Source organism: Mesocricetus auratus, unplaced genomic scaffold (genome assembly GCF_017639785.1).
Source record: "Mesocricetus auratus isolate SY011 unplaced genomic scaffold, BCM_Maur_2.0 Super-Scaffold_100010, whole genome shotgun sequence".
Classification (NCBI taxonomy): Eukaryota; Metazoa; Chordata; class Mammalia; order Rodentia; family Cricetidae; genus Mesocricetus; species Mesocricetus auratus.
In genome coordinates, this window is record NW_024429194.1 from 26,107,028 (window position 1) to 26,132,545 (window position 25,518).

General features: G+C 39.6%; 1 protein-coding gene across 5 annotated transcripts in view; it reads left to right on the forward strand.

Annotated features, from left to right (window-relative positions):
• LOC101834925 (SPHK1 interactor, AKAP domain containing) overlaps positions 1-25,518 on the forward strand; it is a 137,604-nt gene that overhangs the window by 104,142 nt on the left and 7,944 nt on the right. For 3 of the 5 annotated variants that reach the window (XM_005082529.4, XM_013122373.3, XM_040753188.1), the window contains 7 exons: positions 1,910-2,044; positions 6,047-6,302; positions 7,333-11,113; positions 20,331-20,516; positions 22,147-22,233; positions 24,395-24,447; positions 24,535-24,719. In XM_005082529.4, the coding sequence (XP_005082586.2) occupies positions 1,910-2,044; positions 6,047-6,302; positions 7,333-11,113; positions 20,331-20,516; positions 22,147-22,233; positions 24,395-24,447; positions 24,535-24,719 (4,683 nt within the window). The remainder of the gene's footprint in view (positions 1-1,909; positions 2,045-6,046; positions 6,303-7,332; positions 11,114-20,330; positions 20,517-22,146; positions 22,234-24,394; positions 24,448-24,534; positions 24,720-25,518) is intronic. The other 2 variants (XM_013122374.3, XM_040753189.1) reach the window with 2 other exon arrangements.

Sequence of the window (25,518 nt, forward strand, 5' to 3'; positions counted from 1 at the left end):
CCCCATTATATGTTTGAGAGTCACTTTTCCCTGCCCACAAAACTGTTCACGGAGGTACCTCCCCTCACCCATCAACATCCTAATATGACTATCCTGTCCTTTCTTCATTTTCACACCACAGTCTGGCCTGACTTTTCCTAGGTGTCTGATAATTCAGGTGAAGGTAGCCATCCCTTTCCTCTGGTTCTCAAGATTACTATTTCCCAATCTGTCAATCAAATCTTGTCTCAACGGTGTTTTCCTTGTCTAACCCTCATCATGAGCTTGAATATTTTGCACCTCATGACAGCCAATGTGCCCAAGCTCATCCAAGGTTGAGCCCTGATGTGAATTATTGGCTGCATTAACCTGTTGAATGTCTGTCTGTTCAGTTCTATAGAAGCTGAGCATGCCTGTGGTACAGGAAAAAGAATTCAGTAATGTCACAGTTTGTCATTACATACTCAAATCTGAGAGGTTTGACCTCGTTTGCTGTAACAGCACATTGGCAGTTGGATTATCACACAATAATACACACATGCTTCACTCAGTTGATACTAGTAGCCCAGTTATTCAGGACCCAAGCACAGTATATGCAGAACCTGAGATTACTCAGTGCTCCTACGTCTTTTTCTTGGTATAATTGAATCAAGTTACTCACAGGGATTACTCACTATAAACTTTCTCCAGGTTCCAAATATTGTTCCCTGTGTAGCACTAGTGGTTTCAAAGAAAATTGTGAATATAACTTTATTCGATGGAGTTATGTAGACTCCTTCAGAGATAGGACAGAAAGGGTGGAAGCAAAGCCCCATCATAGTAACTGTGTCCTCATAATTTATGGAATTACTTAAGAGAGTTTTCAGTTACAGCTTCAACACGTATAGATGATATGATTTGTACAAGTTACTTTCTTCTAGGCCATAGGCTATTTATGAGTATATGAAAGTGATTATGGCATGTCATTCACACAGGGTTCTGTTAAGGATTAAATAGAATAGGATGTCACATATACAGACTTAAACTGCCTAGATCATAGTTAAAGCAAAATCAGTATTGTATGTGATTTTTTTATTATTGAGTTTATCAGAACAGAAGAATACTAGTAAAGTAATTCCTTTAATTCACATTTAAAGATGAAAGAATATTTCCAAACTAGTGTTTATTCCTATTGTGTAATAGTAATTACCAAATGTTAACTTTGGAAAATTCAAAACCAGAGTGTTTTTAAGTTTAAATTTTCTATTCCAATCTTAATTTTTATTATCTAATTTCAAACAGTTTCTTTTCTAGATTTCACGGTTTTTAATGTTTTTATATTTTGAGATTATACTATAATTACATCATTTTCTACCTCATCCCTCTCATCCCTCAATTCCTCCCCAGCACATCTGTTATCTGTTTTTGATTGTTGTTGTTGATGATGATGGTGGTAGTGGTGTGTGTGTGTGTGTGTGTGTGTGTGTGTGTGTGTGTGTGTGTGTGTGTGTGTTATGTTTTAAGGAATGACCATTTGGTATCAGATAGTTGTGTTCTTCCCTGGGGAGGGCTATTTATTTATCCTGCTCTCGGCATTCCTTAGTTGCCTGCAGTCCTCTGTTGGGTTGAGGCCTCCTGAGCTTTCTCCCTTCCCTGTTACCACATATATTGGTGTCATCCTTTTTCAGGTCAGGTTAGGCCGTCATGATGGTCACACTTCATGGGTAGCTTCTCTGACATTTCTAGGAGAAATAATCCCACAGCGAACTTCTTGTTACTCTGCCTCCCAAGGTTTTTTGCCTGCCTCTTCTACAATGATCCCTGAGTCTTAGGTTGTGTTGTAAGGGTCTATAGACTAAATAACAAATACATTTTGCAGATGGAACAGTTTGGAAGTATTATTTTAGAAGTATAAAGGAATCCTCTGAACTAACAAAGTCTTATCCTACAGAAACTGCTCAACGTTTCACCAGACCTTCCAAAACTCATCAATTCCATGAATGTCCAACAACCGAAAGAAAATGAAATTGTCCTCCTAAGTGGGTTAGCCTCTGGAAACCTCCAGGCAGATTTTGATGTTTCACAGGTAAGGAGCATAGTTCTCAATCAACTATTCACTTAGTTATAAACTTTTCTGTAGTCAGATAGATATGACTCCAAAACATGAGCTTTAGTGGAAGAGTCAACAAGGACTCTGTATTTGATAGCAGCCTTTATCTCTGTTTCTCCCACATAGCATCACTCAGAGCTTGATAGACTTTTTTCCCTCTGCATCAGTTCTCAGATCCACAGTGTTGTTTCACTGGGGCTTAAGCAGGTCCTTTCTATTCTACAAAGCCTAGCTAAATAGTCGATTTCAGAATTTTCTACCCATTTAGGAAAAAGTCCAGAATTCTAGTATATATCATTTGATTGATCATCACACCATCCAATAGTATCATTCTTCTGGGGCTTATTTACTCCTTAAAAATACCAAATTAGGCAGGATTGTAAGTAAGGAATTCTGGGATGGAAATGGGGAAGTATGATAGACACAGGGAATAAAATCTCAGAAGAAAGAATGTCATTAAAAATAAAGCAGGAATGGAAACATTATATATTCTGATATATTCCTCTTCGCTGTTGTATAAACCATCACAACACTACTTTGAAGAAAGAACTTGAAACTTTTAGTCAATTTGCAAGAAAAGTATACACAAGGTATGTTGTAATAGCACATATGATGGTTCAAAATTAAACTAATGAGCATTTGTTTTGCACCAAACATCAGAAACCCAGAAAACCACCCTTTACTCAGTCTTGACTCCAGAGACTTAGTGCAGATCTCTACCCCTAGTCTATTTGAATTTTCTAATTAAGACATCAACATAATAATATTTTTCATTATCTCCTGCTACCATTTATGTTGCATAATTAATTTAAATAATATTAAGTAGCCAATAAGAAATTATCTCAGCCCATAACTGTGACAAGTCCACATGGTTCCAGTCGACAGACATTTGGGCTGCCTTTTATGGTAGCTGTCTGACTGTCCTGCTTTGTACCTCACAATATATTTTGTGTTTAACAGTCAGAAGATGTCTGGTAATTTTCAAGTTAGTGGGCTATGTCTAACTTGGTAAGAAAGGAAATCAATTCAGATGAAAGAAATAGTTAACTGTTTTTCACCACTTGGCATGAAGAAACACAGGTTTGTGGGTTCAGTAAAATCGACACACCATTGCATCTCCAGGTCTATGCACATGACTTCCTTGAAGAAGCATGCCACAATTTAGTGTAAGTGGGTTACAGTTTGAAATTATACATTTCAAAAGAGCACCCCAAAAAAGGCTGAGACTTCAAGTTCACATGCCACACGTTGGAATGCAAGGTTGTGTGCCACCATCCTTGAGAAACAGTTCAAATCACAAATGTGCAGAGCTAAATACTAGCCCTGCAAACTAGAAACTTCTGAACCCTAATGCAAATGATTGACTTCTTTATTTTAAAATCATCTTTCCTACAATTACTCTAGTTACAATATTCAACCAAAAGCTCATATATGGCAGACAGATAAGCAAAAGCTAAACTACTTCAGGAGCTAGCATGTGGGCATCCATCTGTATGTGTCCTGTTGTATGGCCTTGTGTTCCCTACTAATAAACACACAAGCATTAGACCCAGTTGATGCCAGTCACAGATGAGCATAGGATTGAAATGTCTTTTAAAAGTGGCCATTCAGACATAAAATATTTATTCCCAAACAACTCTAATTCCACTTAAGGATTGAATTTCTCCCCTGTCCATTAACTTTTATTTCCATTTGGAGATATTTCCCCTGAAGTCTGCTGTAAATCCACACATTATTGCTATTATTAAAAATGAAACTGTAGTGGCTGGGGCTCAGTGGAAAGAGTGCTTGTTGTGGAAGCATAATGGCCTAAGGTCCGAGCCCTGGAACTCACGTAAAAGACAAGTATTTCAACAATATAGCTATAATCCCAGTGCTGGGAGGTGTGAGTGTAACAGTGGCAGGTCCTGGGGTCTCACTGGCCCATCTAGGCAAAACGAAAACCTCCAAGTTTCATGACAGACCCTGTCTGAAAAAAATGGAGATGGAGAGTGGTAGAAAATGACAAATGACAGCCAGCATTAACCTCTAGCTTCTACATGTATAGATTATGACAAGAGCACTGACACACCTGTGAACATATACATATATGTATATGTAGACATATATACACATGCAGAGAACTGTGCACAGTCTTTTCCTTTTTGGTTTTTTTTTTGGTTTACTAGTTATCTGTTCAGGAAAGGAACAATTAAAACTTTTGCTTCTCTCTTTTTTTTTTTACTTTTGCAGAATTTTATTTCAATATGAACTCCGTTATTTTATAAGTTTAAAATACAGTAAAGGCTTCCAAAATTTCTTATCTTTATGTTTCCAGTATGTATACATGGGATTTGCAAGTCACACATACTGTTTAAATGCTATGTTACATGATATCCAAAGGTGTTTTATCTCCAGGATAAACTCTCTGATATCTTCTAAAATTCGAAAGTTTGATATAAGGTATGCTATAGTCTAAACATTTGTGAAAATTCTGATATGAATTTTCTAATGTGCTCCAAGATATGAGCAGCTACTAAACAAAAAAGACGATATATAGTGTCAAAACATTCATCATATTCACCCTGCCTGGGCACTTTCTTTGCAGCATAGAGGCTCTGATGTTCATTAAAGTATGAACACAAATTTAAGGATTTCACACAGTCTTTAGTTTGGCAAGGTTCTTCTCCAATGCACGTGCTTCCATGTCTATCTGGATTTGTGGAGTCAATAGAGGCATCCCCAGGACTATTGTGTCTGTAGTTATTAGAGTTTTCTGTAGCTTAACTTGTTCTATAAAGTGCACATGTAGAGGAGTCATGAAGAATTTTCCCAAACTGATTACACTGACAAGACTCTGTTTCAGTCTTCCCATATTGATGGGCAGGATCACATATGTAATAATTCTTTTGCTTCTCTTTTAATGGAAATACTATGAATAATGAAGATGAATCCTGAAGAACAGCCAGGTGGTCCATAGCTCTAAGTCTGAATAGTATTATCAGGTCTATCCCCATCATTTAGGTCCTTTTGGCATTGGCCTTTCCTGTGTGTTAATGCTGTAGACACCATCTGCCCTGTTTCAGAGTGTGTCTTTATATTTCACATAGACTCCTTCTTCAAGACAGCAATAACAATGTGAAGCCTAAATATAGTTGAGAAAACACTTGGCTTTATATCCAAAACACTGACAAAAAGTCAAAACACTTAGCTACTATCAAGATAGCAAATGGTAATGTTCTGAGAGAAAGGTCTCCATTTTATCAAGAGAGGTGGTCTGGAAGCCAGAGAACCCCTTCTATAAACCTTCAGCCAAACTTCTTCCTCACCCTAGGCCTCAACCTACCTCCAACCTCTGAGCATTTAGCCCAGGAAATACATTACTGTGATTTCTTTCCCATTTGACATGTAATTAATTTTCTTTGTAAAGCCTCTATCCAGTTTTATAAGCTAGTAGTGTTTTATCCATGGACCTGAGAACCATGTATTGAAACCAGCACCCCCTCTCTCATTCTAGAAGAGAATGGGGTCTAATATCTGTAGGCTTTTGGCCCCGAGATAGAGAGCATTGTACCTTTCCCTATGTAAAGCCAATTAGGAAACACCAATGACCTTAAAGCTCCATTGCTTTTAGTTTCGTTACAGTGATGGCCTGGGTTCTGTGTTCACTCTGTTTATTTCAATAATGTTGAAAAATAAAATCTTCCTGGCCTATTCAACTCTGAAAGCTTGTCTTTTGCTTTGATAAGAGAATTCTCAACTATATGATACAGCCAGTTGTTTTCTTTTAAGTAAAACTTTCTTCAAGATTTCCTGTGTTTCAAAATGTCATATGATGTTTTTTCAAACAGTTTGCTGGCAGGAGCTCTAAAGATATTTCTAATATTTTTAAGATCCATTTTCCTTTCTGTAGGAGAGGTTGGAAACAAGAAAATGGTCACTGACAGTTGTCTTTTTTGTCATTTTGGAGAAAGTGCCTTCTTGTCTCTCTGTTTTCAGTGCCCTTGGTTATCTGATATCTGCTTGGTTCAATGTGCAAGAGGAAACAGACCAAACAGTACCAACTGCATCATCTTTGAGATCAACAAGTTCCTAATTGGCCTGGAAGTGGTGCAGGAGCGCCAGCTCCACCTGGAGACCAATGTTTTGAAGCTGGAGGATGATACAAACTGTTCCCTGTCTTCAATCGAAGAAGATTTTCTTACAGCCTCTGAGCACTTGGAGGAAGAAATTGAGGTGGAGGAATACGGAAGTGGTAAGACATTGCTCGCAAAACAAGTGTGCTCCCCACCCCAGATTAGTCACCCTACCCTACAACATTGTCAGTGGAAAAGTCGAGAAAAGTTTCAGGCCATGTCAATTTTGCTGACTCATCACAATCTCTACCTGTTCAGGTTTGATGAGGCAACGATAGTAAGAGAACACTGGTGAACATGCTGACTAATGTATTTAAGACAGCTTAATGCTTGGATGGATACTGGCTCCCAAAAGATGCCTTAGGGATGCTGAGGGAAATCTGTGTGCTCTAAAGGGAAAGCCTCCTATTCATCAAGAGAAAGATTCTTGCTAACAGGAAAGTTGGTTTCCCCAAAACTTCCAGAAAAGCCAGTATTATCAACAGGAATCAAGTTGGCCTGGCTTGGATTGGAATCCCAGAACTTCACTTTGAGGCTCTCATATATAAGCTTCTCTCTGATCTCTTTTAAGCCTTGGTTTCCAAAAGTTAGTTAGTTAGTTAGTGGTGGCTGTGAGATTAGAGGGAATGGCCCAGCAAAGTGCTCAGCAGTCATTTACATGTGCTGATTCTTCAACAGAACTCAGCTAGTGTGTCCCTCTTCCCACTGTAAACCACAGAGAAGGGACATGCATGAAGTGTTGCATTGTTGCTGAGGCAGGTGCCGTACAAACTTCAGTGCAAATCTTTGCAACACAGCTCATATGAAGTTCTTCTTATAGACCCCACCCCTTCTTTTTCCCTTCCCCTGTGATGTAATTTCCTGTGTCACTTTCCCAGGGAAAAACGATGATAAGCCATCATTCCCAAATACCTTCAGCTCCCCTAAGCCCTGCATTTATGAACCACATGAAAAGCACATTATACAACAATATTCCATAACAAAACTCAACATCTATATCAGATTCACTTTAAGTGAGGCAACAGCCACAGCGTTTTTTTAAAGGGGGGGGGAAGGAGAGCAAATGTAGAAAGAAATTGTTAGTTTAGGCCCATTAGAATCTGCTATCCAAAAAGTAATATAGGTTGGTCCTCTATTTCTCTTTACTAGGTTTTGAAACTATAAACCTGTCAGTTAATATTTTGGAAGGCAAAAAGCCTAAGGAAGCGACCCAGGAAGGATGGGATTACCACAAGGAAAAGTCACATTGTGCTTTAGGGGAAAAACATGTTAGGAAATACCGTACACCCTTGATGAAACTTGAAGGATCAAAGGAAAACATAGCAGAGAACACAGCTTTGCAAAGTCTCAATCCTTCAGCTGGGGCATCCTGCTGGAAAAGTGAAGTTGCAGAGGGGAAAAAACAGCTCACCTCAAACCCCTCCTACCCTGAAAACATCAAAGGAGAAACAGAAACATCTCAGATGCTATACATTCCTAGGGACACTTATCTCTCCATGGTTAAGAAAGATGGGCTTTCCCAGTGTGGAGCTGTCACTGAGCAGAGCAGCAACCACAGTGACCGTGGTGGCATGGGAAACTCTCTTTCAGTTGTTCAAAATGGAGAAGCCACCGCAGGGGAGTATGCTACAAATTTAGCTGAATCAGTGCTGCAAGATGCCTTTATCAGATTATCTCAGGCACAACCAACACTCCCCAGGGAATCTTCAGTCAGCATCTCTGTGGGAAGTGCTCTGATTCCCAGTGGCTGTTGTACAAGAGATATGGTGGTACCTCGTTCGTGGGATGAGCTCCCCAAAATTGTCATTGTGCAGAGCCCAGATGGCAGTGACACTGCCCCAGAACCAAGTGTCTCTTCCTGGCCTGAGATGGAAGTTTCTGTTGAAACTTCAGGCATCTTTTGTGGAGAAGGCACCAGCAGACCCACTCAGAGTGCCCTAGAAGTTGCACTAGCTTGTGCGGCCACTGTCATTGGAACCATTTCCAGTCCACAGGCCACAGAGAGACTCACCATGGAGCAGGAATCCCTGCTATCCAGCTATGCCCAGAGAGACAGTGAGGTACAGCAAACTCAAGTGCCCCAAGTACTCATGGAACCTTCTATAACTGAATACTCCTTCCCATCAGCTCTGTGTGGCATGACACAGGTGGCAAGTGCTGTCGCTGTCTGTGGCCTAAGTGAAAGAGAAGAGGTGACATGTCCTGTAGCTCCAAGGGACCTCTTACCCACATCTGGGGCTTCTGAAGAAACATCCTCAATTGGCAGCTTAGTGATGGAGAGGAGCGCAGAGCTGGGGAAAGAAGCCATTGCAGGGGCTCTGCTCAGGGAGGCTGCTGGGGTTTTAGCACGGCCTGAAGCATACAGCAGCCTTGGAGACCTCTTGGACTCCGTGAAGAGGAGCATCATAGAAACCACTTCCAACACCCAGACCCTGTGCAAAGAAAACATTCAAAGGAATGAACTGGCACAGACCTTGGCCAATGTCATCCTCAAGCATTCCATTGATGAAGCTCAACAGAGAAACACAACAGCTCACCCCACCGACGAAAGGCAGCCCTATGGAACTCTGGACACCTTAATGGAGAGTGTGAACCAGCTGCTCCATAATGTGATCTGCTTCACATTCAAAAAGATGCATCATGTCGTCTCACTCGGGGAACATCCCAGCAGCCTCTCTAAAGAGACCATCAGGTGGACAGAGCCCGAAGCCTTAGGTTGCCAGTCATTTGATAATCAGGCTGCTGGTCAGGCATGGGCAAAATCCTCAGCATGCTCCAACGGCCATGCTCTTGGCAATGCCCGTGACACTGGCCTTGTCATCAGTGATCTTGAGGCTGGAGCTCCTAAGCAAAACAAGTGTGGATCAAGGCCGGGACTATTCAACAACCCCAGGCTGCAATCTGAATCCTCACGCGGTCATAGAGTGCTTGATTCAACTACTAAAACATCCCCCAAGGAAATGTATCTGAAAGGGATTGTAGGAGAGGATTCAAAGACCCCTCCCCACACACTCAGTTATGATGGCAATGAACAGAGAGCCTCTACAGAAATAGGGAAGTTACCCAAAACAAGCAAATGCTGCAGTGACTCCCAGGAAACTGAAGATGGTATCGTTCCAAACATCCAAGAGAAATACACCTGTGCCACACCCATAAACAACGAAGTTCAAGTTAACCGCTCCTTGTTAGGGGATGACCTGGTGTTTCCTGCTCAATCTGCATTACAGGCAAAGCAGTCCGAGGTCTACTGCATCACAGACTTTGCAGAAGACTTGGCAGAGACTGTTGTCTCCATGGCAACCGAAATTGCCGCAATCTGCCTTGACAACTCCAATGGAAAACAGCCGTGGTTTTGTGCTTGGAAAAGAGGGAACGAGTTTCTGGTGGCGCCTAATGGTTCCTGCCGATCCCTGAAGAGGAAGAAGGAGAACTCCGGCAGTGGCAGCACTGTGAGGAAACACAAACCACCTCGCCTCAGCGAAATCAAGAGAAAAACAGACGAGCATCCGGAGCTGAAGGAGAAGCTGATGAACAGAGTCATGGATGAGTCTATGAACCTCGAAGACACTCCTGATTCTGTCAGTACTTTTGCAAACGAAGTGGCAGCCAAGATCATGAATCTAACAGAGTTTTCCATGGTGGATGGGGTGTGGCAAGCCCAGAGTTGTTCCCAGAATCGGTTTCTAGGTGGTGATAGGTGGAACCGGCTGAAGGCCTCCAGCTGTGAAAGCATTCCAGAGGAGGACTCTGATGCCAGGGTCTATGTAAACAGCCTGGGTTTAATGAGTACCTTAAGCCAACCAGTTAGCAGGGCCAGCTCAGTCTCCAAACAGTCCAGCTGTGAGAGTATCACTGATGAGTTTTCCAGGTTCATGGTGAAACAGATGGAAAATGAAGGGAGAGGATTTGAGTTACTGCTGGATTACTACGCTGGCAAAAATGCCAGTAGTATTCTGAGCTCAGCAATGCTGCAGGCATGCCAGAAAAATGACCACCTCAATGTGAGGCCTAGCTGCCCCTCTAAGCAGTCCAGCACAGAGAGCATCACAGAAGAGTTCTACAGATACATGCTGAGGGACATTGCCAAAGAAGGTAAAGATGGTTCCTCCTCCAGACGAAGCAGCCATGACTGGACCACGGGCTTGCTGTCTCCTTCTGCCCGCTCCCCGCTGTGTTACAGACAGTCATCTATGCCTGACAGCAGGTCCCCATGCTCCAGATTAACAGTGAATGCGCCAGTCAAAGCCAACTCCTTAGACGGCTTTGCCCAAAACTGCCCTCAAGATTCCCTAAACGTGCAGCCAGTCAGTAGAGCTTCTTCATCCGGTCTCTGCAAATCAGACTCATGCTTGTATCGCAGAAGTGGCACTGACCAGATCACAAACATGCTAATCCATGAAACATGGGCCAGCTCCATTGAAGCTCTCATGAGAAAGAACAAAATTATTGTGGATGACAGCGAGGCAGCTAGTGTCAGTCCTGGTCCTGTTTCTGGTGTCTCTCCTTTGCAAGTAGACAAGTGTGCAAACAGATTAGCCACCAGCAGAGGTCACAGGAGACCAACTCTGCTTGTAGAGGAGTCTGTGGATTCCCAGAGAAAGGATGTTGTTCCTGAAAGCAATCGTTCCCCAGCGTCATCTCCAAGCAAAACTGCTCCTGTTACAAACCCCAGTGGTTTTGATGGTAGAAGAGAAATTTCTTCATGCCACAATGCCATTGTTCTCAAACACTCCAGGCAGACACTTTGCTCAAGGGATGTACCTTTGATTCAGATAGAGACAGATCAGAAAGAAGAGGGCCTTGGAGAACATGAACCTATCCTTCCCCAAAGTGGCTCCCTAGAGGAAACAGATGAGCACCAGCCTGAAGAAACCATCCCAGATGTGGCCAGAAGTGGCGACACAGCACTGGAAACCTGTCAAAGCTGTTGGTGAGTTAGTTGTCCGTGAGACCAGATAGGGTGCATGTTCACCAGAGTTTACACTTCAATTACTGTTAGTCTAAACCAATAGTTCTCGACCTGTGGGTCACGACCCCTTTGGGGGTCAGACAATCTTTTCATAGGGGTTATATGTCAGACATCCTACATACCATATATTTACATTATGATTCGTAACCATAGCAAAATTACATTTATGAAGTAGCAACAAAAATAATTTTACAGTTGGGGATCACCACAACATGAGGGATCCTATTAGAGGCTCACAGCATTAGGAAGGTGGAGAATCTAAGAACCGTTGTTCTAAATCTTAGGTAGGAATGCAGGGATGTTATTGATGCACAAACATAATTCATGAGACAATAAATGACCTCCGTAGACCCTTGTGCATGTATAAGAAGGGAGATATTCCTCCTTTTCCTTTGACATTTTTCCAACTTTCCTATGGCTGGGCCTGCGGTAGTTTGTAGATTTAGGTCATGGCCCCCAATGTGCCTACTGTTTCATTTTGTTTAAAATGCCTGATCTACATCCTTATCTAAGATCAATAATCCCCTTGGTCATCTTGTGGAAACTTGTTCATATACCTTAATAACTCTTGGCTCAGAATGCTATATTTTTATTGCCTGTCACTCATATGCCAGGAAGCAATGTGAATTCACGTTTACATCCAAGGAGATCGGGTCACTGCCTGACCCCTATAGTTGGTGTTCAATTATGCTTCATGAATGAATGGTTACTATGAACATATGAAACCAGACAGAACCTGATAAAGTTCTGGTATACCTTGCTATAAGCAGAAAAAAAATCTTTTAGGTTAATAAAAATATACTTTGTAATTAACTGTGAGTATTATTTGGAGCATTTCCTCAGCGTTAGATAATTGAGGCAATACTGAATTGGAACAGTTAAATATTTGGAATTTAAAACTGATTTTTTCTATAATCATGGCATAATAAAATATCTGCCTACTGCAAAAGAAAAAAGAAGGAAATGAAGGAGCAAAAGAAGTGGGGGAGAGAGGGACGGACGGAGGAAGGGAGGGAGGGAAGGAGGATAGCTTACTTTTTAACTTCCAGAACAAATCGAATTCATTTATATAACAGAAGAGTCACGGCATCATTCTCATTAAGGTAAGTACTCTGAAGGGTTTGTGACTTTTGAAATTTTCAAGGTGCTTTTCAATCAAAGGAAACAATAATAAGCAAAGGCAGTTTTTTCATTTGGAAATAGTTCAATTTCAATAAACTTTAGTTTTAAAATTTGAGATTAAATTGACTTTTGCTATCTCTTCTATAAAAAGTGTCCTTTTCTGTCTTATTCTAAGAATTCTCTGTGGGGACCCTGTGTCCCACGAGTGCCAGCTCTTCCAGTGCTTGGTGTAACTGTCACAGGGTGCATGCCTAGTGTCTCTGGAAGCTGTCATTTGGACAGCACTTCTCCAGAACATTGTACTGTAAGCAGCTGGAATGAAATTGGAATCAGGGGCAAGATAATTATTTCCCTCAGGCTGCGTAAGGAATATGAGTTTCTTTCCTAACTTCCAGTTTCTGCACACTCCTCACAGGGGACCATTGTATCATTCCTTTATTTTTAGACTATAATTAAAGTTTGGTGAAACAGAAAATTCAGGCTTTAGAAACATACAGTGTAGTCTTTTCAGAGACGTATGCCTATAGTTTGTTATTTCCAGAAAGGCATTAAATATATATATATGTATATATATATATTATACATATAAATATATATAAAATTAACAAGTTGAACACAACTACTACAAAATGCCAACAGTTTTCTAAAGTCTGCAACATTTACCACTAAGCAGAAGAGATCCATGTTTAGGTATTAAAACACCACCACCAGAGAGGATTCTGCATGGTGTCTTTGGTAGAGGGTCCAGTCAGACATGAGACCTTCCTGTTAGACAGTGCTAAGAACTTTCATTTTCTGTTGGGTAGAACCCCAGATACATAGAAGAAGAAAAGAGCAAAAAAGCTTAAGAGAAAAAACACAAAGCTAAGACTGACAAAATAGGCTAAATAGACAAAGAAATGAGGATTCATCAATAATTGTTTGTCTATAGACAGTATTCCTCAAAAAATTTTCTCAAAGGACTATGGAGAAATATATCAGAGCTAAAAACACAAAATAACCAGTATGTCAGTCTTCAGAATTGTTATATGCAGAAATACACAAAAAAGAGAAACACTGGTTCTAGGTACTTAGAAAACTTCATGGTTATAGACACAATCAAATAGTGATTATCATTACACAGTTTTAAATTAAATATCCCTGATGCTATTCCTATAACAGACTTCACCTGCAAACAAACACTTCATACTGCACAAATAAAGCCATAGCTAATTCATATTCTTGTCCCAAATAATCACACAAGCAGTCAATCTCTCACTTCAGGATATAGATACATGATCATGTTTTTATCAAATAAAACAGAAAGAAAGTAGAAGATCCCAGAAATTTAAGAGTTGGATCTAATTGCAAAGCACAAAGACTAAGGATTGGATATCACTTTTGTTTTTGTGGAGCAATATAATCATCATGCAGCATGAACTATACTGTACAGCATAAACTGTATCAATTTGAACCAGTTTCCTAATCTCTTTTATTTGGGGTTATTCATGCAGAAATGGAAATGGTAATATAATTATTGAATTTAAATAATTATTTTTATGCAAAACGCATAATTCCATACTTTACCTTTATGAACATTCAATAAACTCACATGGTTGTCATTGCTGTTTATGATACCATTTGACTGAAGGTATATGGTGGCCTTTATTTCAAGAGAAGCCTTTCCCCCAAGGAGAATGCTGTCATGAACAATGTGAGAGTTTTATTGAAACAAGAGAATTTCGAGGATTGCCAAGCACAAAAATTACTCACAGTTCAGTTGCATTTGCAGAGCTCAGAGTTTCTCTCATGGGATTTGATTTGTCAAAATAACTGGAAACAGAACTTCATTCTCTACAAAGAGTTCAGCCCACTTATGTGCAAAGTAGGGAATGTGACACAATCTCAGTGTTGTTTGGAGGTAGAGAAAGATTAAGTTCTGAAGATATTTTTAGGCTCTTCTCTGAAGGACAGCTTCCTGATTCTTTAAAATGTGGTTAAAATTCAACACAATGAAATAAAAACCATTTCCTTACTTTTTGATTACTTAATAAGAGTCACAGCTGAAAATCCATTGTGGAAATCATTCTCAAATGGAAATATTTGTTGGCTGTTAACATCTTATTTTGAAGATGTATAGACTACAGTTCTTGATTCTTTAAAGCGGCTTTTGTCAACAAAATAAGATAAGCCATAGACTATCAAAACGTATTTCTAAAAGACATACCCCATTAAGGAAAACTATCTAAAGTGTTAAAATTCAAAATGTTTGAATATGTTGACAAATCTCTCATAGCATGGGATTGTTATAATAAGGCAACATGATTTAAAGAAAACAAAATCTGTCAAAATTCAGCAGTAAGAAAATGAACAACTTACTAGAAAATTAAGGGTTCAAGGGTTGAAGGCTAGATTCCCAGCTAATAGGTTTATTCATTGGGAAAAAAGTCCAACACAAAGGCTTTATGTAATCTTTGTATCCACCTGCAATAGGATTCATTATTTTACCACGTTATTGGGAGGTGGTGAAAACTTAGAGGTGTCTAATTGGAAGAAGTGGGTTGTTTGATAAGTGTCCATAGGAGCTATATCTTTTGCTTGCCTGTCTCCTTACTTCTTGTCTGAAATGAAGAGAGCCACTTTATACCATATGATGCTATCATGATATTCACCCTCACCGTGTGTGGGTCCAAAAAGCAACATAACCGGGTAGCCACTGAACTCTCTTAAACCATGAGCTTAAATGGACCTTCACTCCTTTATTTCTCTCAGGTATTTGGCACAGTAACAAAAGGCTAACACACTATGCTCAGCTATCATATGCCATTAAGAAATTTCAAATTCAAACAACTAAATGCAGTGAATATCTATTGAGACTAACAAAATCCAAACCACTGACAATTCCAATTTCTGTCTAGGATGCAGTATGTTACAAACCATTGGTGAAAAATGGATAACTGTTTTTGGAAGACAGTTGTCAGTTTCTTTCAAAACTAAGCAACTGATCTTCATCCAAGGAAAGAAAAAGAAAATCTGTGTGGATCTTTAAATCAGCTTTATTTTTAATTAGCAAAACACAGACAAAAGCAACATGTCTTTTGTCTTAGTTACTTTTTTACTAATGTGACCATACACTATGACCAAGACAACTTATGAAAGAAGGCATTTAATTGGGTTTGTAGCTTCAGAGATTAGAGTCTATAATGTCAGAGTAAAGACCTGGCAAGCAACTTGAGACCTAAAATTTTGATCTTCAAGTATGAGACAAAGGGAGGCACATCAGAAATAGCATGAGTCCTTTTAACCCTCAAAGTCCACCCCTAGTGACACACCTCCTCCAACAATGTCATATCTCCTAATCCTTTACAAACAGTTCCATCAACTAGGAACCAAATATTCACATATATGAAGCCTGTAGAGGCAATTCTCATTCAAACATCACATTCTTCATTAGGTAAATAGTAAAGTATATTGTGGCACATCATAACAGTGGAATAGTGTTAAACAATAGGAAGAAAGAGTGATGGAGCCATGGAAATGAGTGGATTAAGCATGAATTTATGTTGTGAATAACCATCGTAAAGGGCTACAAACTTCATGATTTCAACTGTATTGTATTTGGGAAAGATGAAACAATTGCGACAGGAGAAAAAGGAACAGCTCAAGAGGCTAAGGGAAGTTGGGATGAACAGTGAGAGTTCAGAAAATTTGCCTGGCACAATAACTACTCTGCACAATGCAGTAATAAATGGATCTGCACCCCTGCCATGGTTGAAGTATCTGCTCTCAAAGCCATGGATTAAAAGGCTAATCACAGCTACAAAAAGAAACTGTTTTCTGAGATGTGAGAGCTGCATTTTTTATGGACACAGGAATGAGTATTTAGAAGGCTGTTAGAAGCTATACTACTTAGTAGTAGACTCTCCTGTAAGACCTATGATCTCTCTAGCCACAGGTTATTGTATTGGCTAGATTTCAGGCCTGAGGAGGGCAGAGAGAAGACTGGACAGGAGACAAGTATGGTGACTTATATATGAACTCTGCAAATAAAAATACCACTTTTACAAAACTAAAACTAATAACTATAAAAAATCTAATCATTGATACAAAAGTATGGTGAGCTGCCTACTGAGATATTTTGGGTCATAAAGAGTTCTGTCCTCATAAAGATATTGTTGGGATAGTTGACTCTTGTTGTCTCAGGCTCTCCTGCCCTTCCATACCCACCATAGATGACATGGCAAGAAGTCATTCATCAGATACAGACTCCAAAGCCTTAAGTTCTCACCTCCAGAACTGAGAGCAAAATTTCTATCATTTATAAATTACCAAGTCTTTGTCATTCTGCTATAGGACCACAAAATAGAATAAGACAGTCTTTATATATGTGTCAAAATGCATACAACATATAGCACCAAGAGTGTGCCCTCATGCCAACTATGTACTTTGGATAATAATTACAGCAATGGACCACTACAGTGCAGTATGTTAAGAAGAAGGAGAGGAATGGAGACTTTACATGTGTGGGAAAAACTTACATAGATGGATGGATGGATAAATAGATAGATAGATAGATAGATAAATAGATGTCAATTTTTTTATGTTTTATTAGACAGTCAAACTAGGGCTCATAGCAATCTTTCTGCCTCATCCTTCTAAGTGCTGGTATTATAGAGGTGAATCATACCTGCCTTTTAAATATTCAACCTTCTTGTGAACCTAATACAATTCTAAAGAATAAAGTATATTATATTTTGTTAAATAAAAACAATATGGTTCAGTGAGTAAAGGTATTGGATGCCAGCTCTGACAACTTGAATCTCATCCCCTGGACCCACATGATGGAAGAATAGGATTTGCTCCCATAAGTTGTCCTCTGACCTCTACATATATGCCATGGCAAACACATACTCAATAAATTTAAATAATTAAAGCCTCAAAAAAACATTTTGTTCAAACAATATCTCAAAAAATTTACCACTAGGGAGCTGTGTATTAAGTGTTAGTGGAAGGTAAATTAATGGAAATGAATACTAACAGGGAATTGAAAATAGATAAAGGAGAAAAGAGAGTCACAAAGAGCAGCAGGATACGCTGATATAAAACTAAGAACAGATGGGGCAAATAGAAAACAAGATTGTACCTTTAAACCCAGTCTTACTGATAATCACATTAATTATCAATAATCTAAACACTTCATTTAAAAGGCAGAGATTTTCCTTTTGCATAAAAAACAAAACCCTAGCATAAGCTGATACAAGAAATGACCTGAAAAATAAGGATGAAAAGGGTCAAGAGTAAAGGATGGAAAAAAAGATTTTTAAAGGCCAAATAGCACTCAAGATAAAGAGTATTACCAGGGATAATGATGTTTTATAAGCTAATGGTGTCAATGTATCCAAAAGACAATCTTCTTGTACATAGAACCACAAAGCATAATTTGATAATTTTAAAAGCTAGAAGGAGAAATAGACACAGAAATTTAACATTCTTCTCTTAATAAAAATTTGTAAGCATGCTATAAATGTGTGTATATATTTATCAGAAAAGCAACACTTCCAGACACAACAGAGCACATGCAAATAATGAGCTCAGATACAAGAAAAAAACACATGTTCAGCTCAAGCTCCATCATGACAAAATTCCAACACAAAAGAGGCCAAGTGGACAAGAAATTACACCACTAGCTGAAGAGTTATTGGGAAGGTTCTGGCTTTCTTTATTGATGTGACCCTTAATAAGTTGGCCACACCAGGGCAGTCACCAATCCCAAGACCAGCTGGGCCACAGACTGGACTCATGGGAAAAGAAGTAATAAGAAGAGGAAAAGGGCCGGGCGGTGGTAGCGCACGCCTTTAATCCCAGCACTCGGGAGGCAGAGGCAGGCGGATCTCTGTGAGTTCGAGGCCCAGCTGGACCAACAGCCTCCAAAACAATACAGAGAAACCCTGTCGCGTAAAACCAAAAAAAAAAAAAAAAAAAAAAAAAAAAGAGGAAAAGGAAAATTTCTCAAAGTTGGGAGCAAAAAATGGAAAGATGGAGAGGGAGGAATTAGAGGATGAATGTGAATGTGTTCAAATATGTTGTATGAAATTCTCAAACACTTAATAAAATATTGATTTTAAAAAAGAGTAATCACAATAAACTCAATTTATACAATTTAAGAATAGGCTATCCCAACCGGAAAGTGCACATTTTTAGGTGTACTTAAAACATTTGTGAAGATGTGTCATAGGCCAAAAAGGAAGTCAGTGCACTTTTAAAAACACAGGGGAACTTCAAATAAACTCCAAATGAAAAATGTCAAGTTGTTAAAACTGGCAATATAATAGTAATGCTACTTAGGAAAGATTCCTGTACTTTTCAATGTTTCTGTTTTTTTTTAAACAGAACAGTTTATCATCTCTGTAATGTCCATCATTAAAAACTAGAAAAAATCAGGGCTGGTGCCATAGCTCAGTGAATAAAGCCTGAGTTTGATCTCCAGGACCCACAAGGCAGAAGGAGACTGACTCCTGTAACTGTCCTCTGACCCTCACACCCATGCTGTGGCACAGACTCACCCACACACTAACATATGCAAAATAAACCAATAAATTCAGTGAAAATCTTTTAAAGGTGTATCAAATTAAATTTAAAAGAATACCTGAAAGTAAATAATCAAAATGGGAGTGAATGTCAATGATTGCAAAAATAAAATCTAACATTCCTTTCACCTCAAATACTGATAAATATATACACATATATGCATTTAACATTCAAATGAAATATGTAACAAGTAAAAATGTCTGCTATCATTTCTCCTTTCAAAGGGTTTTCTACAGTAATGAACCAGCTGTGTGTTTAAACTGCTGCCTTCTACCTGTGCCAAGTGATCTATACTTTCCATTTGTGATGATGGCTTAAAATAAACACAGGTTAAGTTAAAAGACTGACCTAAGGAGAAATTTTATGACTGTGATACAGATGGCATGTAGGCATATGAGATAAAAATCAGGAGAGCACTTGGCTTGTTTTCAATGTGGAGATTGGACAATTAACTTTGACATGGCCACAGTCCTCTGAAGCCCTTGTGGGCACTGAGGGGTCATAAGGGAGGCTGCCAGAGGACATAAATCTGTATCACTTGTGTACATTAATCACCAATAAACAGGCAAGGTTATAAGCTTCTCCTGAAAGCAAACAAAAACTAGCACACTGGGTAATCATCACTGGTTCTGAATTTCCATTTTATGGCACAGATGTGAGGTTTGCTGTAAATAGAGCATGAAATTGAGATAAAATAAAATGTGCTGACAGACTTATTTGTTAACCTGGATATTCCATGTCAGTCACTAGGGCTCAGATCCCTTTTTAGCAAGAAATATCTTAGAGTGAATTTTTCTATAGTATAATGTCCTAAATTAATAAGGAATTGGGTCCAAATTTGCTTTTCAACTGGGTGAATAAATGGGGCCAGAGCCCTCTCCTTTATTGCCATATTTAATTCATTCTTACACATTTTTTGTAACTAAACACCATCTCCTTGATGATGCCATCCTCTTTCTCTTTTACCCTATTCAAATATCAACATTGTAGGAAGGAAAACCAGCCCTATTTAGTGAGAAGACATACTAAGGACAGCCACACCATGACACCATCCCTATCCCCAGTGTTTTCAGAGGGCACTTGCTACCAGGCCTGAGCCCACAAGATGGAAGGCAAGAGAGGCTCAACTCCCTCAATTTCCCTCTGACCTCCTCTGGTCCCCTGTCATATGTACACCAGTGCCCCCAACACACAAATAAATAAATATAATAAACATCACTATACCTCAATGATTCTTTTCAACCTACTTTAAAAATAAAGCTGGTAGACAATGATAAGTGGAAGATGCAAGAAAGCTGATGGGGTTTAATTATGAGAAGAAAACGTGGTACCCAGCTTCAAAGGGAGCAGCTGCCTAGAGTAAGACTCCACTGTGTCCAACATCATGCCTGGTGTGTGGAGATGCAGGCTCATGAGTGCCCAGTGTGGGCTCTGAGAACAATTCGATGCTGCACCTCTTCTCTTCATAATAATAACTTGATGTCTACAGTGACAGCCTTGAGAACAGAGAGGAATCAGAAACGGAAGTCTTGAAAGAAGCCAGACCCATGGACGAGTCCCCCAACCCTCCCAGTAGCAGCGAGGAGAGTACAGGCAGCTGGTCCCAGCTGGCCAATGAGGATGACAACCCAGATGACACAAGTAGCTTTCTGCAACTCAGCGAGCGGTCCATGAGGTACTTATCTCCCCTTCTCTTGGCTTCCTAAGAAAGTCGGCCTCAATAAAGATTCCAAAAGTGTGTGTTATATCAGTGCCAGGTATCCTTAATAGAAAAGCAAGGGAAAAAAGGAGGGGGGAAGCCCCCAATTGACCAAGGTCTGTGTTTATCATGATTTGGACGAAAAACTATCCTAATATCTAGTACTTGAATTACCTTGGCCACGTTTAATAATTAGCTATGTTCTCTTTCCCAAAAGTCACAGCAAGTACACCCAGTGCTAAGAATTGTGTGTTTGTTTTAAAAGAAGCTGGTATTAAGATTTGTGAATTTGAACTAAATGATTCATTTGTATTTCAGATGCAACACAGGCTGGGTTTACATGAAGCCAAGTGTTTCCACACTGTGTTGTGAGGCTTTCCCTGATGGGTCCCTTCCTTTATCTTCCCTGCCCTCTGTACTGTTTCTAGAAAAGCTAGAAAGTGGCATCCAGCTGTAACTGCTAATGTGATCTTTTATGTCCAAAGCCTTTTGACCTTATTAAGACCACAGACTGTCCAGAGAGGATAGCTGGAACGTGAGATTGAAACATCTGGATAAAAGATTGTCAAATGTTCTAGTTCTGGCAGTACAGCCTAAGATTCGGGAATATTTTACACTAAATGAGTGGTCTCAAATTTCAAACATCCCCATGAAATGTAGTAAAACAGAAAAAAATGATAACTTGAATCTTTGGATATTGTAGGGTTCGAGTGCGTAGCTTTCTCCAGGGCTTTGTCTAAAACTCTGAGCAAGAACTTTCAGATTGAGAGAACCCTCTCAGTGACTCACAGGATTCTTGAAGGAACAAAGACCCACTACATGACACACTAGAAGTCACTACTGCAAAACCTGGCTAGGAAAAGATAGCTCTGAAAATTCAGAATGCGTGAGGAAACTCAGTACATTTGGTAAAAATCGGATCGGTTCTATTCCACAAGTACTAAAAATTGTCTCAATGGTGCTGTGTTTCAGAGAGAATATTCCCAGTTCCTAAGTAAACCATACGTTGACTATACATCTTATAATAGTGATATTATATGCATTATCCTTTCTCTCTGAGACACAAGTGTGTCACATCTTGCTCCTCCTCTGAGGTTGGAAAATCCTGCCCCAACTTTGTGATTGTGAATTATAAAGTCCTCTAGGGGAAAAAAAGAAGTCAAATGTATGCTCTATGGAATCCTATGGAATATCCCTAAGGAAAAAAATCCTCCATATAGCAAAGGGAGACTCTGGATGCCTGGCTTCTATCTAGAAAAAAAGGAGCAGACAGATAAGCATTAGGGTGTTTTCAACAGCTAGATTTTCAGAAATATATTCAACTGTATAGGTATGACCAATAGGAAAAAGGCTTATTGATGAATACCCTCTTGACTTACTACTTCAGAAATCACAAATTACTCTCAGTATTACTGTCATAAGCATATTTGGCATCTTGTGTCTTCCTTTAATTTATTCAAAAGTCAATATCAATGCAGAAGGTCAGATACAAACCAATAGCACCCTGGGGAACAATGAAGGACCCCTGCCTACAATGGACCATCAGTGTCAGCAGTGTGACCAAGGGTGGAGACGGGCATTAATATGTAAACTTTTGCTTTGTCAGCAATGGCAACAGTAGTGCCACTAGCAGTCTTGGCATTATGGACCTGGACATTTATCAGGAAAGCATACCATCTTCTCCCATGATTAAGTAAGTAGCCATGTGACTCAGTGACTGACAGCACCACTTCAGTTCCATCTGGCAATCCATCGTGATCATGAAGGTTGTGCCCTGCCACCAACTCATTATGTCTGTGCCGCTGTGGTTCCATGTCACTGGAAGACTAAGACCTAAAATAGGCCCCAACCCATCACTGCCTGCTCTCTTGGTTTCAAACATGTCCCTTACAAAATAGCCATTGCAGATAAAGCTTACCAATATAGTCAGAAGTATAGACCATCTTACCTATTTTGGTTTACAGAAACAACAAACAAAAAAATCCATTCCAATTGTACCATACCTTCCTCAGAAGACTATTCAAAAACCTTTGCTATAGAACACAGTGATTTCACTAAAATTAGTTATAAGTGACTTTTCCTTTGCTTGTGGTCACTGGGGGATTACCGATATGGAATGTATTGATGCTAGGGGTTGCCACAAGGAGGATGTCATCCCCATGCAGTAACTCTGCTCTCTCAATATGGGGTCTTCTCAGAGAACTGCTTGAAAAAGCGCAAGATGTACTAGGCAACCTGAAGTCATAACTACTGCTAGAATTTGTGATTATTCTGCAAAATTAACTGGATTGTATTCTAATTTTGGTCATGATGACATAGAATATAATTTGGATATTCAGAACTAAAAAGCCATGTAGCTTTTATGCTGATCCCCTCATCAGAAATATAACATGCTTCTCTATGGCTTACTACAGATTCATTTATTTTATTTCACCCCTGAATAGGTGTATTCTTTGGTGATTGGAGGTTGCCACACCCTACGTTGTTTTTATTACCCGAAGGCAAACACATACATGCTCTTTTTTTTTAAGGAGAACTGAAAACAAATTCAACAAAAATTACTTTTTGGTAGATTAATTTTTCTCCTTTGGGAAACATTACCTTACCACATTCTCTGTCTTTCTTTGTAATATGAAACTATAACTTCAGGGAAAGCTTGTATTGAGGGAAAGTGAAGATAACTTCCATCCCTACCCAGAAATTGCACCTCCCTTGCTGCTGGGTCATTTATACTACTTGCACAGAGATGAATCTATGACTCTGAACCCTTAGAAAATTGACATTCCTGCAAATAATGAATTGTGAATGAAAGAATGGCTATTCTCTCTCTCTCTCTCTCTCTCTCTCTCTCTGTGTGTGTGTGTGTGTGTGTGTGTGTGTGTGTGTGTGTGTGTGAAATTTACTTCACTGATGGAATTTACCCATACAATGGAATGCATGAGCAGATCTTAGCAGCAACAGAGAATATAAGAAAATCTTATATCACCAAAAGACACATTTTTAAAAGTATCATTCCAATTTTCTAGAACCTAGAAAAATATAGGCCAACTACAGGCTTCCCTAGATGGTCACTTCTCTTTAGCTACTGAGCTGCCTGATCTTGTTTCAGGAGCCTTTACAAGGTCTCCCACTACACATAGGGCTCTATAGTAAGGATACACCATGCAGAAAACCTCCAATATTAAACATGACCATAGCTAAGGAGAGGTTTGGTTTGGTTATGAGGCAGTCATTATGAATAAAACCTCCAGCCTACTCTACCTGCACCAAATAAAAATAGTGGAAAAAGAATAAAGTCTATTATTGAGACACTCTGTTTCAATATTTATGTTTCCCAGTTTGTTGGTTGTCCTTATTTCAGTTTGCGGAACAATGTGCATGTACAAACTATTTTTCTACTCTAAAATTCAAATGTACATCATTGTCACAGGATAGAGAAACACACTGTGACAAAATAGAAAAATACAGTTCATTAAGAGACTGATAAAAGGCAGAAGGATGAATCTCCAAATGACAACTAGTTACCTCAAATCTCTCTTTAACTGTTCAACCCTGGGGAGGTTCATGGAAAAGGAGTTGAACAGAAATGAAAGATGTAACTCTCAGAGTTTTCCCCCTCTGACTCCTGACCTAATGCCATTTGAGACCTGCAGGACCTCTCTTTGATGGTAGGGAACTCTGGCTGCAGACCCAGCTGTCCTGTGCAACACCCACCTGGTTCTACTTTGTTCCATGAGAATCATAAGAATGTGTTGCAGAAGTTTGTAGCTCAGAAAGACCCATCACCTCATCTTCCATTACAGCTTCCTCTTCCAAAGCATTGCCAACCATATACTGTTGTTTTCTTCCCCAAGTGAATTAGTAGAAGAAAAGGAGATTCTTAAAGAACAACCAGAAAGCATCATGGGTAAGTCATAACCTCATCCTATTGACACACAATTGCCGGGGGTGTTCTTTTGGAAAGTAGAGTGACAGTGTGCTTGTGTCGGTTCAGAACATGCCTCTGGACTGCCAGGGAGAGCAGCCAGCCCCCAGAGGAACCTGCTGGTGATCAACTTTGACCTGGAGCCGGAGTGTCCTGATGCTGAGCTCCGAGCCACATTGCAGTGGATAGCTGCCTCCGAACTCGGGATCCCCACAATCTACTTTAAGAAATCTCAGGAAAGCAGAATTGAAAAGGTACCATGTTCTGTGTTGGGGTGGATAACAAGACAGGTTTGTGCTTTTTCTCTCTGCTGGAAACTCAGTGGATGCCCATTTAATTCATATGAGTTTGGAGTGTTTAATCTTGAGTTCTTTCAACCAAAAGAACCTTGTGAAAACTTTCAAGCCCCCGGCTGTGGTGGAACATACACATCACTGCTTCACTGACCTTCAGTTTCTTAAACAATTGGTGATAAAGGGAAAAGGAACTAAGGAGATGGGAGCTTTTTCAATGTTTTTGAAATTATTTTTGTTATATCCCTAAACTCTATTTTTGCTACACAATGCTTTTGAGGAATTCTTTATTGAAATGTGTCTTTCAAAATCTCTGTAACCCCTGCTAGAGAGTTCATTCCCCACACCCTCTCCCACTTCTACAACTCTCCAACCAGCAATTTGTTCTTCTTTTTGTGTTCAAGCCCACCCACCTCAGGCATCCTCCTAAACGGCCCTTCCTTTGCTGACAGACTGATGCAGGGCTCACTAGTTCATAAACTTTCCCTTCATTCTTTCCACCCCTAGCTTGCCCAGCACAAAGGTGAACTAAAAGACCACAATCCACAATCATATTGGACGTCCCCCATGCTGTATTCAATCCCATAGGAGGGAATCTAAACTGTTCTCAGGAAGACAGTATTTCCAGTTTCACACAAAGGGTGAATAAAAGCCTTCCCGGGTGCATTTTTAGATAGTGTGTTAATTAAAACGATTTGAATTTAATCCACCTATTTAAAGGGGCAGTCACTTTCCATGCATGCATGACTAAAAAATTCTA